Source organism: Heterodontus francisci, chromosome 7 (genome assembly GCF_036365525.1).
Source record: "Heterodontus francisci isolate sHetFra1 chromosome 7, sHetFra1.hap1, whole genome shotgun sequence".
Classification (NCBI taxonomy): domain Eukaryota; kingdom Metazoa; phylum Chordata; class Chondrichthyes; order Heterodontiformes; family Heterodontidae; genus Heterodontus; species Heterodontus francisci.
Genome location: NC_090377.1, coordinates 124877764 through 124893494, shown reverse-complemented (window position 1 = coordinate 124893494; position 15731 = coordinate 124877764). Strand labels below are relative to the sequence as shown.

The 15731-nt window shown below is 45.7% G+C and overlaps 1 protein-coding gene across 1 annotated transcript in view; it reads left to right on the top strand.

Annotated features, from left to right (window-relative positions):
* Positions 1-394: 394 nt before the first annotated feature.
* LOC137372309 (ATP-dependent 6-phosphofructokinase, liver type-like) overlaps positions 395-15731 on the top strand; it is a 73116-nt gene continuing 57779 nt past the window's right edge. The window contains exon 1 of the mRNA XM_068036124.1: positions 395-616. Coding sequence (XP_067892225.1) covers positions 532-616 — 85 coding nt within the window. The 5' untranslated portion in view covers positions 395-531. The remainder of the gene's footprint in view (positions 617-15731) is intronic.

Below are 15731 nucleotides of genomic sequence, written 5' to 3'. Positions count from 1 at the left end.
CTTATCCCTGAAATAAAATCAAGAGCATTATGGACCCAATCTGTCGAGGGCAAATGTTCGAGCCGGTTGCGCCAATCCTAGCGTGAAGGCGGGCTTAGGTGATGCTGCTTTTCAGGTTCTTCTACTTCATATCTGTGTTTGGCGTCAGAATTATTTCTGTTTTTTGCAAGGAGGAGGGTGAAAGTGCAACAGCAAGAGAACACAGTTAGCCCCCAAATCAATTTGCAGTTTCACCCGGGAAATGCAGGCGCAATGTTATTGTGAACAGAATTCAGGCTTCAAGCTGCGCGGCGTGTTCTTTCGGTAAACGGTGTGGCGAAAATATAAAATAAGTCTGGGGGGGGGGGGGGGGGAGGAGAGATGAAACGCACCAGTGGATGTGGGCATGGCTTGAGTCATTTGCATTAAGGGGGTTGGAAGGGGCTTTGCTTGTGCAGTCACAGTGATTTGGGCGAAGGGAAGCCGACCCAAGAGCAGGAAGCTTGCAAGGAAAGGAAAGGAGAGGAGAATCAGCTGTCAGCACAGGACATCATGGCTCAAGTGGACATGGAGCAGCTGAGGAGCAGAGGTGCTGGCAAATCCATCGCAGTGCTGACCAGCGGAGGAGATGCACAAGGTAACATGTTCCAAACTCCTCCTCCCCCTTTCAAAGAACAGATTTTTAAAAAATAAAAAGCGATCAATATACCCCCTTCCATGAATACACAGGGGAAAAACATAAGAGGATTAATTTATAGATTTAAACAAAACAGTAGCACCTGGATTATGACTGAATGAGAGATTAAAGCGACGGGAAACGTTAAAACACATTGGATGAGAAAAATGAGGTGGTCGCCATTAAAGCGATGAATACTTTCTAGTGGAAGGCGTGTTCGGTTATTTACTTTCTCACAGATCGATGCTGTGCGGAATATTTGATTTGTAGGTTGATTTCGTTCCGAATTATTTATGAAAGATAATACAGCATGGAGCTGCGCCCCTCCCCACCCTTCCTCCCTCCATCTCGCTGGGCTTTTTTTCTCTTTGCATACCAGTTTTAGTTCTTTATTCACTGACTGAATGGGAAATTAATGTATAATTTGTCACTGACCGGGCGCACCAGCTTCTCTCGCTAACGGACGTTCCTCGAGCGCAACGGCTAACCCCGCCGCCATTTTTGATACGGGCATACACGTGTAGGTGCTTTTTTTTTTAATTTTTGTTTTAAAAAAAAGATTCGTAACCTGGAAATTTGCTTTTTTTTAAAGTGTTTTTTTTGTAAACGCACGAGAAATGAAATAGTGGACGGGCTCGGAAATGTTTTCCGATCTGCCAGTCTCAATGATGGCGGCGGTGGGGGTTGGTCAGGTGGTGCGGACGTGCTGCTTGGCAGGTTGTCTCCTCCTCATTGCAGAGGCTTGGGGGAGCCAGTCTCTGAGACACTGTTTGGGACCTGGTGGCAGAGAGAGAATGCAAAAGTCAGCAGGCACTCACTTCTGCATTGCTCTGGAAAGGTTTTATTCAAGGTTGCTGCCTGCCCAGGCATGTCATGTCTGCATGACTTATGTTTTTAAACATTTTAGCCTGTTTTGGCATATTTCAGTCCCAAGTTTGATGTGTTTGATTGCAATTATAATTTACATTGCCCCATGTCATTTATTTCATTCCTCTACTGTGAAAGCTCTGATTTTTTTTTTGGATGGTGTACCTGTAAATTTCCGAAATAGGGCATCTGTTTGCAAACTCCTATTTTCACGTCACTGTGCCAATGTAAAGCACATGCAGCTCATTCAGAGGTTGTCCTCATTTTCGACATTTCGTTGAGGTTGACTGCTCTAATCAGCACTCCAGCTGCAATCTCAGCTCATCCCAGCATCTGGGTTCCTCTGCTTTTCAGTCTGGACATGGCAAACAGGCAGATAACATTAATGTTAATTCCTCCCACCCACTGAACTCCATTCAGTGCATTTCTAACCTCTCCTTTAAACTTCCTCCATCAAATCATCCTGCTGTTAAATGAACTAACTTTGGCGAGTGTGTAATTGCTGTGGCATAAATTCTGGGCTTAACCTTGGGTTTGGTACTTGAGCAAGTCTGGTTTTTGAACAAGCTATCCAAAAGCTTCTAAAATGCTTAGCAGACATTCTGAGAACGGTTATTGATAGGTCAAGTAATGTGGCAAGGCCCATGTCACTCTAATTCCTGCAATTTTTTACACTTCCTGCAGGAGAAGAAAGAATGAATTTGCATTTATATGGTGCCTTTCACAACCTTGGGATGTTCCAAAGCAACTTACCAGCCCGTGCAGCACTTTCTGAAGTGTAGTCACTGTTGTAATGTAGGAAACTCGGTAGCCACCTTGATCTGAGCAAGCTCCCACAAACAAAAATGTGGGAATGACCTGGTAGTCTGTTTTAGTGATGTTGCTTGACAAGTAAAATACTGGCCAGAACATCAGGGAGAGTTGCCCGCTCTCCTTCCAATATGGAATACCATAGGACCTTTTAACATTCATCTCGGAGGGCAGATGGGGCCTCGGTTTAGCTTTTTCTCTGACAGTGCTGTGCTCCCTTAGTATTACACTGAAGTGTCATTCCAGTCTTTGTAGTGGGAGTTGAACCCAAGAATGTTCTGACTGAGAGGCAAGAGTGCTAACCACAGAGCCAAACATTGCTCTTTCCCTGTTCTGTATTCAGTTTTGAGTTGGGAATATGAAGCAGCACGAGGGTCAATTCTATAAAAGGAGATATGATTAGAGTGCCGTTTCTACTCTCATTTATCCTGTTGATAAGCATCCTTTGGGCAAGTCAGTGCATTTACTTTGTACCCATGACAGTTTCCTTTAATGTGATTGTTTTATATACAGGGCTTGTATACTTTCACTAATACAAGTTTTGATGCCATTTCTCAACTGTATTCATGTTCCTTTCAGAAGTTTTAGCAGCTGAGGCTGCATAACCAGCTAGTTAATAGATCTTTAAAGAGAGACTTGCCATCCTGCTTTGTTGTAATGTAACAGATTGAACTCTTCACAATAATTTGCATTTTAAAGCCTCTTTAATGTAAGATCTGCAATTCCATTTACTCAACCTTTTATCCATATCCTGTGATACCCTTACCCAATGAGAATTTGATCAATCTCAAATTGAAAATTGTTCCATCTTCAGCCTTCTGGGACAGTGGATTTATCCAGATTTCCGCTACCAGTCCTCAAAATCCACATAGACAACATCCATAGACATTGCTCATCTACCACATCAGTGCTGCTCAAAAAATTTAATGGACCAGACAGACATGTCTAGTCTTTCACAAATCCTTGTAGTTCCACATCTTCCCCTACTTCACGTCCATTACCAATGAAACCTTTGTTTTCATCGCCCCCCCCCCCCACTCCCGCAACCTCCTCCCTCCTTAAAATTCCCTAGCTGCCTGCATCCTGTCCTGCACTGAGTTCCACTCGCCCATCAGTGCTGTCCTCATTGACTGAATGAAAGAAGACTTGCATTTCTCTGGTGCTTTTCACAACCTCAGGACATCCGAAAGTTCTTTGCAACCAATGGAGCACTTTTGAAATGTAGTCCCTACTGTAATGTAAGGAGCTTGGCAGTCAATTGTGCACAGCAAGATCCCAAAGACAGCAACGAGATAATGACCAGATCATCTGCTTTAGTGGAGCTGGTTGCAATGAATATAGGCCTGGACACCGAGGGAAAACTCTCTGGTCTTCTTCGAATATGGGGTGCAATGGGATCTTTTACATCCACCTGAGAGGGAAGATGGGGCCTCGATTTAGCATCTCGCTCAAAGCATGGCACCTCTGCCAGTGCAGCACTCCCGCAGTACTACGGTGGGCGTGTCAGACTAGATTTTGTGCTAAAGTCTCTGAATTGAGACTTGAACTTGAACACAACCTTCTAACTTAGAGGCACGAGTGCTACCAGCTGAGCCGCAGGTGATGCTACAGTGGTTCCCTGTTCCCGCAGTACATTAAATTTTAAATCCATGTCTTTCTCTTTCATTTGATGATTTTATAAATTGGTCACAACCTTCTCTATCTTTGGGAAAATGTTTATGCAGTCAGGTAATACTAAAAGTGGATTGCAGGCTGAGGGGTTAATTTACCTGCAGGTAAAATTTAAGCCTTTGGCCTGGACTTGCATCCTGGGTGACAATGTAATGCAAAAGAAACATTGAACTGAGTGTTCGTACAATGCTTTCCAACCGTTGTGGTTCATTGCCTCCATTCAAGTCATTTTCCCGCAACCATCTCATGTGATGAGATTACAAAAACGATGTTAGATAAAATGTTGAAAAACGGAAGTTAGCTCCAGTAACAAGTGGGTTAACTGTTTTGCAGAGATACATCGCGAAACAGAAGTTGATGCCCCTGTAGTAGCGTTAATGACAAGGAAACAATCTGAAACTAGCACTCTTTATAAAATTGCAACAATGCTGAGCTTCTGAAAAGCAAATGATACTGTAAGTTTAGCAGTAGTCGTGGCAACCTGCAGTTGCGTACTTCTTAACACAAGACCAACAAGTGAGTAGTTTGGAAAAGACTGATTAGAAGGTTAGCATGAGAAGTTGGGGAGAGGATTGTATGGACGGGAGTCTAAAAATCTTCCTACGAGATCAATAGGCTTCTAAAAACCCAAACTTGGTATCTTGTAATTGGTGATTAGACTCATTTCAGTGTCATATTGCACCAATATAACATCTAGGAAAGAAATTGGAAATATGGGAAATATCACCCGCACGCTTTAATGTTGTACCATTCCCCTTATTGCATCAGTTCAAATTGTTCCTATCAATACCAACACCACCAGTGACAGTCCTGTAACTGTACCTTGCCCCATGTTAGAAAACTCAGTGCAGATTATAGTGTATGGTCTGAAGGACCAAATCCATTGCATTTTACTGAAATCCCAGTAATATTCACACCCTGCCTCCTGTAAAGACTCCATTCCATTCTCCCAGTTCTCCGTCTCCGACGCATCTGCTCTGATGATGCAACCTTCCATGACAGCGCTTCTGATATGTCTTCCTTTCTCCTCAACCAAGGATTCTCTCCCCCCCCCCCCCCCCCCCCCCACCCCCCTCACAATGTTAGATGTAGGGTAATGCATGGACTACAGTGTATTGCTTAGCAGGGAATGCCTGGATGGGTTCAGATAATTGAATTATTATTGAAAAATACCAAGGTGTGAGATTTTCACTCATGAACCATGTATCTGAGATATCCAGTTGTAATAAAAACTTGACAAAAAAAAACAGCTGCCCCCATCTGTCACAAGGGCCAAGCAGTCGTCTTGTTTTTTTTTCCTTCTTCCACTTGTCCTCTTTCCCCATATTCAACCTTTATGTTAAAAACAAAATCAACCATAAGTGGGGGAATGGGACTGACTGGATTGCTCTGCAGAGACCCAGCATGGACTCTGGTCTGATTGACCTCCTTCTGTGCCATAATGACTCTGTAACTCTTAAGTACATGAGAGCCTGAAGGGGAGATTCAGATTTTGAAGGCAAACATTTCGTGGAACCTTGCAAAAGGTATCCAGGGACAATTTTATTTTAGAATGATGCTTTATGGCTAGTTTTCAGGCATTCTGATTTTTTTTTTACTTATTCATGGGATGTGGGCGTTGCTGGCTAGGCCAGCATTTATTGCCCATCCCTAATTGACCTTCAGAAGGTAGTGGTGAGCTGCCTTCTTGAACCGCTACAGTCCATGTGGGATAGGTACATCTACAGTACTGTTCAGGGTGTTCCAAGATTTTGACCCAGCGACAGTGAAGGAATGGTGATATAGTTCCAAGTCAGGATAGTGTGTGCCTTGGAAGGGAATCTGTAGGTGGTGGTGTTCCCATGCATCTGCTGCTCTTGTCCTTCTAGGTGGTAGAAGTCACAGGTTTGGAAGGTGCTGTCGAAGGAGCCTTGGTGAGTTGCTGCAGTGCATCTTGTGGATGGTACACACTGCTGCCACTGTGCGTCAGTGCTGGAGAGAGTGAATGTTGTGAATGGGGTGCCAGTGAAGTGGGCTGCTTTGTCCTGGATGGTGTCAAGCTTCTTGACTGTTGATAAATAGATTGAGAAAAGCAAACTAGCATTTGGATTGCCAACTAGGCCATCACTTAGCCAAACAATACCTCAACAGTCCCATTCTCATATCCAATGCTCCCTTGCCTCAGTTCACAAAAGCACTCTACTCACACTGGACCCAGTTCAGAGAGGCTACTGTTCCGAAGAAGGGTCACTGACTCTGCTTCTCTTTCCACAGATGCTGCCAGACCTGCTGAGTGGTTCCAGCATTTCTTGTTTTTATTTCAGAGAGGCTGCACCCTGCTCAGCACTGCAGCCTTTCACAGAGTCACTCTTCTCCAATCCTCCTAGTTCTGACTGATACTGTTCTTACTCTCTTCTGTCAATTCAACATGATGTTTAAGGGCGGCGCAGTGGTTAGCCCCGCAGCCTCACAGCTCCAGGGACCCGGGTTCGATTCCTGGTACTGCCTGTGTGGAGTTTGCAAGTTCTCCCTGTGTCTGCGTGGGTTTTCTCCGGGTGCTCCAGTTTCCTCCCACAAGCCAAAAGACTTGCAGGTTGATTGGTAAATTGGCCATTATAAATTGTCACTAGTATAGGTAGGTGGTAGGGAAATATAGGAACAGGTGGGGATGTTTGGTAGGAATATGGGATTAGTGTAGGATTAGTATAAATGGGTGGCTGATGTTCGGCACAGACTCGGTGGGCCGAAGGGCCTGTTTCAGTGCTGTATCTCTAATCTAATCTAATCTAAACTAAAAGCAAAATACTGCAAGTGCTGGAAATCTGAAACAAAAAAGAGAAAAGTCAGGAAATATTCAGCAGGCCAGGCAGCATCTGTGGAGAGGGAAACCGTTAATGGCCTGAATTTTCCTGGCCCTTTGGTGGTGGGCTTGGGGTGGGTGGGTGGGTGTTGGGGTGGGGGGGCCAGTGGGGAGCAGGAATATAGGGGGAGCAGCATCGAGGCCAGTTCCCAGATACACCCCTACCGCAGAGGACCTTTCCCAGGGCGGCTGAGAATCAGATTGGTTGCCTGCTCCATGGAGGCAGGCAGCCGATTAACATTAAGCCCCCAATTAGGGATGAGTTTGCAGCCTTGCCAGCATTTTGTCAGTGGCAGAGTGCCTCCCAGCCATGTGGGGAGGCCTCCAATTCAATGGAGGCAGCTTCCCTGCAGCAGCCCTGAAGGACCATCAAAGCAGGAGGCTCCAACCCCAATCACGGAGACATGGGCAGGATAGGCCGCACTTGCAAAATGATTCCACTGGAAGGGGTTTTGCATCCGATCTGAGGGGCCTACCGGCTTCCGCCATCCATTCCTCCGAGTGCACCTCCGTATTGACACCCCCTCGCGTTCCCTGGCCTGCCTCAGCAGGAAACTACGAAGGTATGAGGTGCGAGTTGGCTATGGTGGATTGGGGAACTTTACGAAAAGGGTTGACGGTGGATAGGCAATGGATAATATTTAAAGAACATGTGCATGAATTACAAAACTTATTCATTCATGTCTGGCGCAAAAATAAAACCGGAAAGGTGGCTCAACCGTGGCTTATAAAAGAAATTAGGGATAGTGTTAGATCCAAAGAGGAGGTATTTAAAATCACCAGAAAAAGCAGCAAGTCTGAGGATTGGGAGCAGTTTAGAATTCAGCAAAGGAGGTCAAAGAGGTTGATTGAGCGGGGGAAAATAGAGTATGAGAGTAAACTTGCAGGGAACATAAAAACTGACTGTAAAAGCTTCTAAAAGTATGTGAAGAGAAAAAGATTAGTTGAAGACAAATGTAGGTCCTTTACAGTCAGAAACGGGGGAATTTATAATGGGGAACAAAGAAATGGCAGACCAATTAGACACATACTTTGGTTCTGGCTTCACAAAGGAGGGCACAAATAACCTTCCAGAAATGTTAGGGAAGCAAAGGTCTGATGAAAAGGAGGAACTGAAGGAAATCAGTATTAGTTAAAAAAAAGAATTGTGCTAGGGAAGTTAATGGGGTTAAAGGCTGACAAATCCCCAGGACCTGATAATCTACATCCCAGAGTCCTAAAGGAAGTGACCCTGGAAATAGTAGATGCATTGGTGGTCATCTTCCAAAATTCTATAGACTCTGGAGCAGTTCCTACAGATTGGAGGGTGGCAAATGTAACCCCACTATTTAAAAAAGGAGGGAGAGAAAAAACAGACCAGTTAGGCTTACCTCAGTAGTGGGGAAAATGCTAGAGTTTATTATTTATTTATTTAGAGATACAGCACTGAAACAGGCCCTTCGGCCCACCGAGTCGGTGCCGACCATCAACTACCCATTTTATACTAATCCTACATTAATCCCATATTCCCTACCACATCCCCACAATTCTCCTACCACCTACCTACACGAGGGGCAATTTACAATGGCCAATTTACCTATCAACCTGCAAGTCTTTGGCTGTGGGAGGAAACCGGAGCACCCTGCGGAAACCCACGCGGTCACAAGGCGAACTTGCAAACTCCGCACAGGCAGTACCCAGAATCGAACCCGGGTTGCTGGAGCTGTGAGGCTGGGGTGCTAACCACTGCCCTGGGATATGATAGCGGAACACCTAGAAAGCATAAACTGGATTGGACAAAGTCAGCATGGGTTTATGAAAGGGAAATCATGCTTAACAAATCTACTGGTGTTTTTTGAGGATGTAACTAGTAGAAGATCAGGGAGAACCAGTGGATGTGGTGTATTTGGATTTTCAGAAGGCTTTTGATAAGGTCCCACATCAGAGGTTAGTGTGAAAAATTAAAGCACATGGGATTGGGGGTAATATGCTGGCATGGATTGAGAATTGGTTGACAGACAGGAAACAGAGTAGGAATAAGCGGGTCTTTTTCCAGGTGACAGGCAGTGACTAGTAGGGAACCTCAGGGATCAGTGCTTGGGCCTCAGCTATTCACAATATATATTAATGACTTGGGTGAGGGAACTAAATTTAACATTTCCAAGTTTGCAGACGACACAAAGCTGTGGGGGGGGGGGTGGTGGAGGAGAATGTGAGCTGTGAGGAGGATGCAAAGAAGCTCCAATGTGATTTGGGCAAGTTGAGTGAGTGGGCAAATGCATGGCAGACGCAGTATAATGTGGATAAATAGCTGGGTTTTAGTTTAGAGATACAGCACTGAAACAGGCCCTTCGGCCCACCAAGTCTGTACCGTCCATCAACCACCCATATACACTAATCGTATATTCCTACCACATCCCCATCTGTCCCTATATTTCCCTACCACCTACCTATACTAGGGGCAATTTATAATGGCCAATTTACCTACCAACCTGCAAGTCTTTTGGCTTGTGGGAGGAAACCGGAGCACCCGGAGAAAACCCACGCAGACACAGGGAGAACTTGCAAACTCCACACAGGCAGTACCCAGAATTGAACCCGGGTCGCTGGAGCTGTGAGGCTGCGGTGTTAACCACTGCGCCACTGTGCTGCCATGTCAGGTTATCCACTTTATTTGTAAAACAGAAAGGCAAATTATTATCTGAATGGTGATAGATTGGGAAAGGTGGAGGTACAAAGAGACCTGGGTGTCCTTGTACTCCAGTCGCTGAAAGCAAGCATTCAGGTGCAGCAAGCAGTTAGGAAGGTGAATGGTATGTTGGCCTTCATTGCAAGAGGATTTGAGTGCAGGAGCGAGGATGTCTTACTGCAATTATACAGGGCCTTGGTGAGACCACATCTGGAGTATTGTGTGCAACTTCGGTCTCCTTATCTGAGGAAGGATGTTTTTGCCATGGAGGGAGTGCAAAGAAGATTTACTAGGCTGATTCCTGTGATGGCAGGATTGACGTATGAGGAGAGATTGGGTCGATTAGGCCTATGTTCACTCGAGTTTAGAAGAATGAGAGGGGATCTCATAGAAACCACAAAATTATAACAGGGCTAGATGCAGGGAGGATGTTCCTGTTGGCTGGGGAGTCCAGAACCAGGGGTCACCGTCTCAGGATATGGGGTATGCCATTTAGAACAGAGATGAGAAATTTCTTCACTCAGAGGGTGGTGAACCTGTGGAATTCTGTACTGCAGAAGGCAGTGGAAGCCAAGTCATTAAGTATATTCAAGAAGGAGGAAGATATGTTTCTTAATACCGAAGGGATCAAGGGAGAGAAAGCGGGAATAGGGTATTGAATTAGATGATCAGCCATGATCTTTTTGAATGGGGGAGCAGGGCCGAATGGCCTACTCCTATTTTCTATGTTTCAGCAGTTCCCATCTCTCCCAGTGGAGCTGCCGAGGCTTCAAAGAACAAGAACAAAGAACAGTACAGTACAGCACAGGAACAGGCCATTCAGCCCTCCAAGCCTGCGCCGATCTTGATGCCTGCCGAAACTAACACCTTCTGCACTTCCGGGGCCCATATCCCTCTATTCCCTTCCTATTCATATATTTGTCAAGATGTCTCTTAAACGTCGCTATCGTATCTGCTTCCACCACCTCCCCTGGCAGCAAGTTCCAGGCACTCACCACCCTCTGTGTAAAAAACTTGCCTCGCACATCCCCTCTAAACTTTGCCCCTCACACCTTAAACCTATGTCTCCGAGTAACTGACTCTTACACCCTGGGAAAAAGCTTCTGACTATCCACTCTGTCCATGCCGCTCATAACTTTGTAAACCTCTATCATGTCGCCCCTCCACCTCTGTCGTTCCAGTGAAAACAATCCGAGTTTTTCCAACCTCTCCTCATAGCTAATGCCCTCCAGACCAGGCAACATCCTGGTAAACCTCCTCTGTACCCTCTCCAAAGCCTCCACGTCCTTCTGGTAGTGTGGCGACCAGAATTGCACGCAATATTCTAAGTGTGGCCTAACTAAGGTTCTGTACAGCTGCAACATGACTTGCCAATTTTTATACTCTATGCCCCGACCGATGAAGGCAAGCATGCCGAATGCCTTCTTGACTACCTTATCCACCTGCGTTGCCACTTTCAGTGACCTGTGGATCTGTATGCCCAGATCTCTCTGCCTGTCAATACTCCTAAGGGTTCTGCCATTTATTGTTTACCTCCCACCTGCATTATACCTTCCAAAATACATTACCTCACATTTGTCCAGATTAAACTCCTTCTGCCATTTCTCCGTCCAAGTCTCCAACCGATCTATATCCTGCTGTATCCTCTGACAATCCTCATCATTATCCGCAACTCCACCAACCTTTGTGCCGTCCGCAAACTTACTAATCAGACCAGCTACATTTTCCTCCAAATCATTTATATATACTACAAACAGCAAAGGTCCCAGCACTGATCCCTGCGGAACACCACTAGTCACATTCCTCCATTCAGAAAAACACCCATCCACTGATACCCTCTGTCTTCTGTGACTGAGCCAGTTCTGTATCCATCTTGCCAGCTCACCTCTGATCCCATGTGACTTCACCTTTTGCACCAGTCTGCCATGCGTGACCTTGTCAAAGGCTTTACTGAAGTCCATATAGACAACGTCCACCACCCTTCCCTCATCAATCATCTTCGTCACTTCCTCAAAAAACTCCATCAAATTAGTAAGACACGACCTCCCCTTCACAAAACCATGCTGTCTCTCGCTAATAAGTTCGTTTGTTTCCAAATGGGAGTAAATCCTGTCCCGACGAATCCTCTCTAATAGTTTCCCTACCACTGACGTATGGCTCACCGGCCTATAATTTCCTGGATTATCCTTGCCGCCCTTCTAAAACAAAGGAACAACATTGGCTATTCTCCAGTCCTCTGGGACCTCACCTGTAGCCAATGAGGATGCAAAGATCTCTGTCAAGGCCCCAGCAATTTCTTCCGTTGCCTCCCGCAGTATTCTAGGGTAGATCCCATCAGGCCCTGGGGACTTATCTACCTTAATGCTTTGCAAGACAACCAACACCACCTCCTTTTTGATAATGAGATGACTGAGACTATCTACACTCCCTTCCCTAGGCTCACCATCCACCAAGTCCTTTTCCTTCGTGAATACTGATGCAAAGTACTCATTTAGCACCTCGCCCATTTCCTCTGGCTCCACGCATAGATTCCCATCTCTGTCCTTGAGTGGACCAACCCTTTCCCTGGTTACCCTCTTGCTCTTTATATATGTATAAAAAGCCTTGGGATTTTCCTTAATCCTGTTTGCCAATGACTTTTCATGACCCCTTTTAGCCCTCCTAATTCCTTGCTTAAGTTCCTTCCTACTGTCTTTATATTCCTCAAGTGCTTCATCTGTTCCTAGCCTTCCAGCCCTTACAAATGCTTCCTTTTTCTTTTTGACTAGGCTCACAATATCCCATGTTATCCAAGCTTCCCGAAACTTGCCAAACTTATCCTTCTTCCTCACAGGAACGTGCCAGTCCTGGATTCTAATCAACTAACGTTTGAAAGACTCCCACATGTCAGATGTTGATTTACCCTCAAACAGCCGCCCCCAATCTAAATTCTTCAGTTCCTGCCTAATATTGTTCTAATTAGCCTTCCCCCAATTTAGCACCTTCACCCGAGGACTACTCTTATCCTTATCCACAAGTACCTTAAAACTTATGGAATTATGGTCACTGCTCCCGAAATGCTCCCCCACTGAAACTTCGACTACCTGGCCGGGCTCATTCCCCAATACCAGGTCCAGAATGGCCCCTTCCCTAGTTGGACTATCTACATATTGTTTCAAGAAGCCCTCCTGGATGCTCCTCACAAATTCTGCCCCATCTAAGCCCCGAGCACTAAGTGAGTCCCAGTCAATATTGGGGAAGTTAAAATCACCCACCACTACAACCCTGTTACCTTTACATCTTTCCAAAATCTGTCTACATATTTGCTCCTCTACCTCCCGCTGGCTGTTGGGAGGCCTGTAGTAAACCCCCAACATCGTGACTGCACCCTTCCTATTCCTGAGCTCCACCCATATTGCCTCGCTGCATGACCCCTCTGAGGTGTCCTCCCGCAGTACAGCTGTGATATTCTCCTTAACCAGTAATGCAACTCCCCCACCCCTTTTACATCCCCCTCTATCACGCCTGAAGCTTCTAAAGCCTGGAACATTTAGCTGCCAATCCTGCCCTTCCCTCAACCAAGTCTCTGTAATAGCAACAACATCATATTTCCAAGTACTAATCCAAGCTCTAAGTTCATCTGCCCTACCTGTTATACTTCTTGCATTGAAACAAATGCATTTCAGACCACCAGTCCCGCTGTGCTCAACAACATCTCCCTGCCTGCTCTTCCTCTTAGTCCTACTGGCCTTATTTACTATGCCCTCCTCATTTACTTCACTAGCTGTCCTACTGCTCTGGTTCCCACCCCCCTGCCACACTAGTTTAAACCCTCCCGAGTGACGCTAGCAAACCTTGCAGCCAGGATATTCATGCCTTTCCAGTTTAGATGCAACCCGTCCTTCTTGTACAGGTCCCATCTGTCCCTGAAGAGAGCCCAATGGTCCAGATATCTGAAACCCTCCCTTCTACACCAGCTGCTCAGCCACGTGTTTAGCTGCACTATCTTCCTATTTCTAGCCTCACTGGCACGTGGCACAGGGAGTAATCCAGAGATTACAACCCTAGAGGTCCTGTTTTTTAACTTACTACCTAACTCCCTAAACTCCCCCTGCAGGACCTCATCACTCTTCCTGCCTATGTCATTGGTACCGATGTGTACCACAACCTCTGGCTGTTCACCCTCCCCCTTCAGAATGCCCTCTATCCATTCAGAGACATCCTTGACCCTGGCACCAGGGAGGCAACATACCTTCCTGGAGTCTCTTTCACGTCCACAGAAGCGCCTATCTGTGCCCCTGACTATAGAGTCCCCTATAACTATTGCTCTTCTGCGCTTTGTCCCTCCCTGCTGAACAACAGTGCCAACCGTGGTGCCACTGCTCTGGCTGCTGCTGTTTTCCCCTGATAGGCCATCCCCCCCAATAGTATCCAAAACGGTATACTTGTTAGAGAGGGGGATAGCCACAGGCTAAAAGGGGTGGGAGAGCTCCCAGTCCTCTGATTGGGCCTGCAGCATTGGGAGTCTGCTGCTCTCCTTTATAGGACAGTGAATGCTGAGATGGCCAATTAGGAGGCCGACTCCTGGAAGATTGTGCTACTGGTCTCGCTGCTGGCAAGTGGGTCTTGGGACCCCCATTTGGTCCCAATATCAGGGTCCCAAAGCCCATGGGAAAATCCAGCCCAGTGTTTCAGCTCGATGAGTTTTCATCAGAACTGGAAGAAGTTAGAGGTATAATGGGTTTTAAGCAATTGCAAAACCAGGGAAAGGACAGGGAGGAGAACAAAAAGAATGTCTATGATTAAATGACAAAAGGGAGTGGCATTGAGACAAGTGAAGAAACAGAAAATGGGTCTCAAGATGATACTGTTCTCCCCCTCCAATTTTGTTAATCCCTTCTTCTACTTTGAAGCTGGAACTTGTCTCCAGAGTTCATGTGGACCATCTTTCCCTACCTCCCTTCGCCTCATATTAATGCTGGCAATCTCTTCCCTCGCCCATTCTAAGGCACTGGTGCCAGCTTTTGCCCTTTTCCCTTATCCTTCATTATCGTCCATTTTCCCTTCCCTCAGTTGCCATCCATTTCCCTCCCCATCATTACCATCCATTTTCCCCCTGTCGTTACTATGCATGCGCCTTTGACTGCCATCCAATCTCCCCTTCCACCCACTCCTATCTGAGTGCGGTGGCTAATACACTGAAACGGGTCTTCTCTCTATACCCGTTGGCAGTGCTAATGACGAGGATTATTACTCCTGTTTACTGTACGTAGAAACTATGAGAGCAGGAGTTCTCTCCTAGAGTATACCAAGAGTGTAATCTCAGCAGCTGGCACTAGACGTGGCGCAGAGAGAGGATGGCGATTGGACTCTGGCTGGGCAAGGGGTCAACAGCTATGCTAACATTTGGCAGAAATCAGTCAGAATAAAGCACTGATGGTTGGCACATATGGTGTTGTCGTTAGGATTTAATTTGAATGGTGGGATGTCAAATTTTTGTACAGTGTCCTTCTGACCTGTGAACACAAATGTCAGATACACTATAATTAGATCAGTAGCTACTCTATTCGTGTCCAAAGATCATGACTGGGCATTTGCTGCACATTATCGATTACCCTGTGTTTTATTTAACCACACGTAATCTGAGTTGACATTCCATTTTGGAGTACTGTGATGTTGGAGGTGCTGTCCTTAAGATGCGATATTAGAAGAAGCCCAGTTTACTGATGGTGCTTTAGGTGGATATAGAAGATCCCATGACACTATTTGAAGCCTCTGCATCCTGACCTACAACATTCCCTCAGCCGACAACACCAAAACAGATTAACTGTTCATTCATTTTATTGCAATTTGTGGGATTTTGCTGTGGACAGAAATGGCAGTAATTTTATTTGCAAGTACTTTGTACATTGGAAGACGTTCAAAAAGCACTCCATAAATGCAAGTCTTGCTTTCTCTCCTTGCTAAAATATGGTTTTATGGTTGCTAACAGTATCATAATAGATCTGCCCTTCCCAGTGTGGATTCTGTCTTGAGAGAGCACTTCCAGCAGTATAACATCAAGTGAAGTACAAATAGGGTCAGGTTTGGGGCTGGATACAATTTGAGACCATGAATTAAAAGCATTGCACAGGAAGCACTTTTAAAATATATTGACTGAAATGGGATTTTTCTATATCCTACTGGTACCAATACAAGTCTAGTAACAGCACTGAACATCATAGTTAACTCATGTATAATCG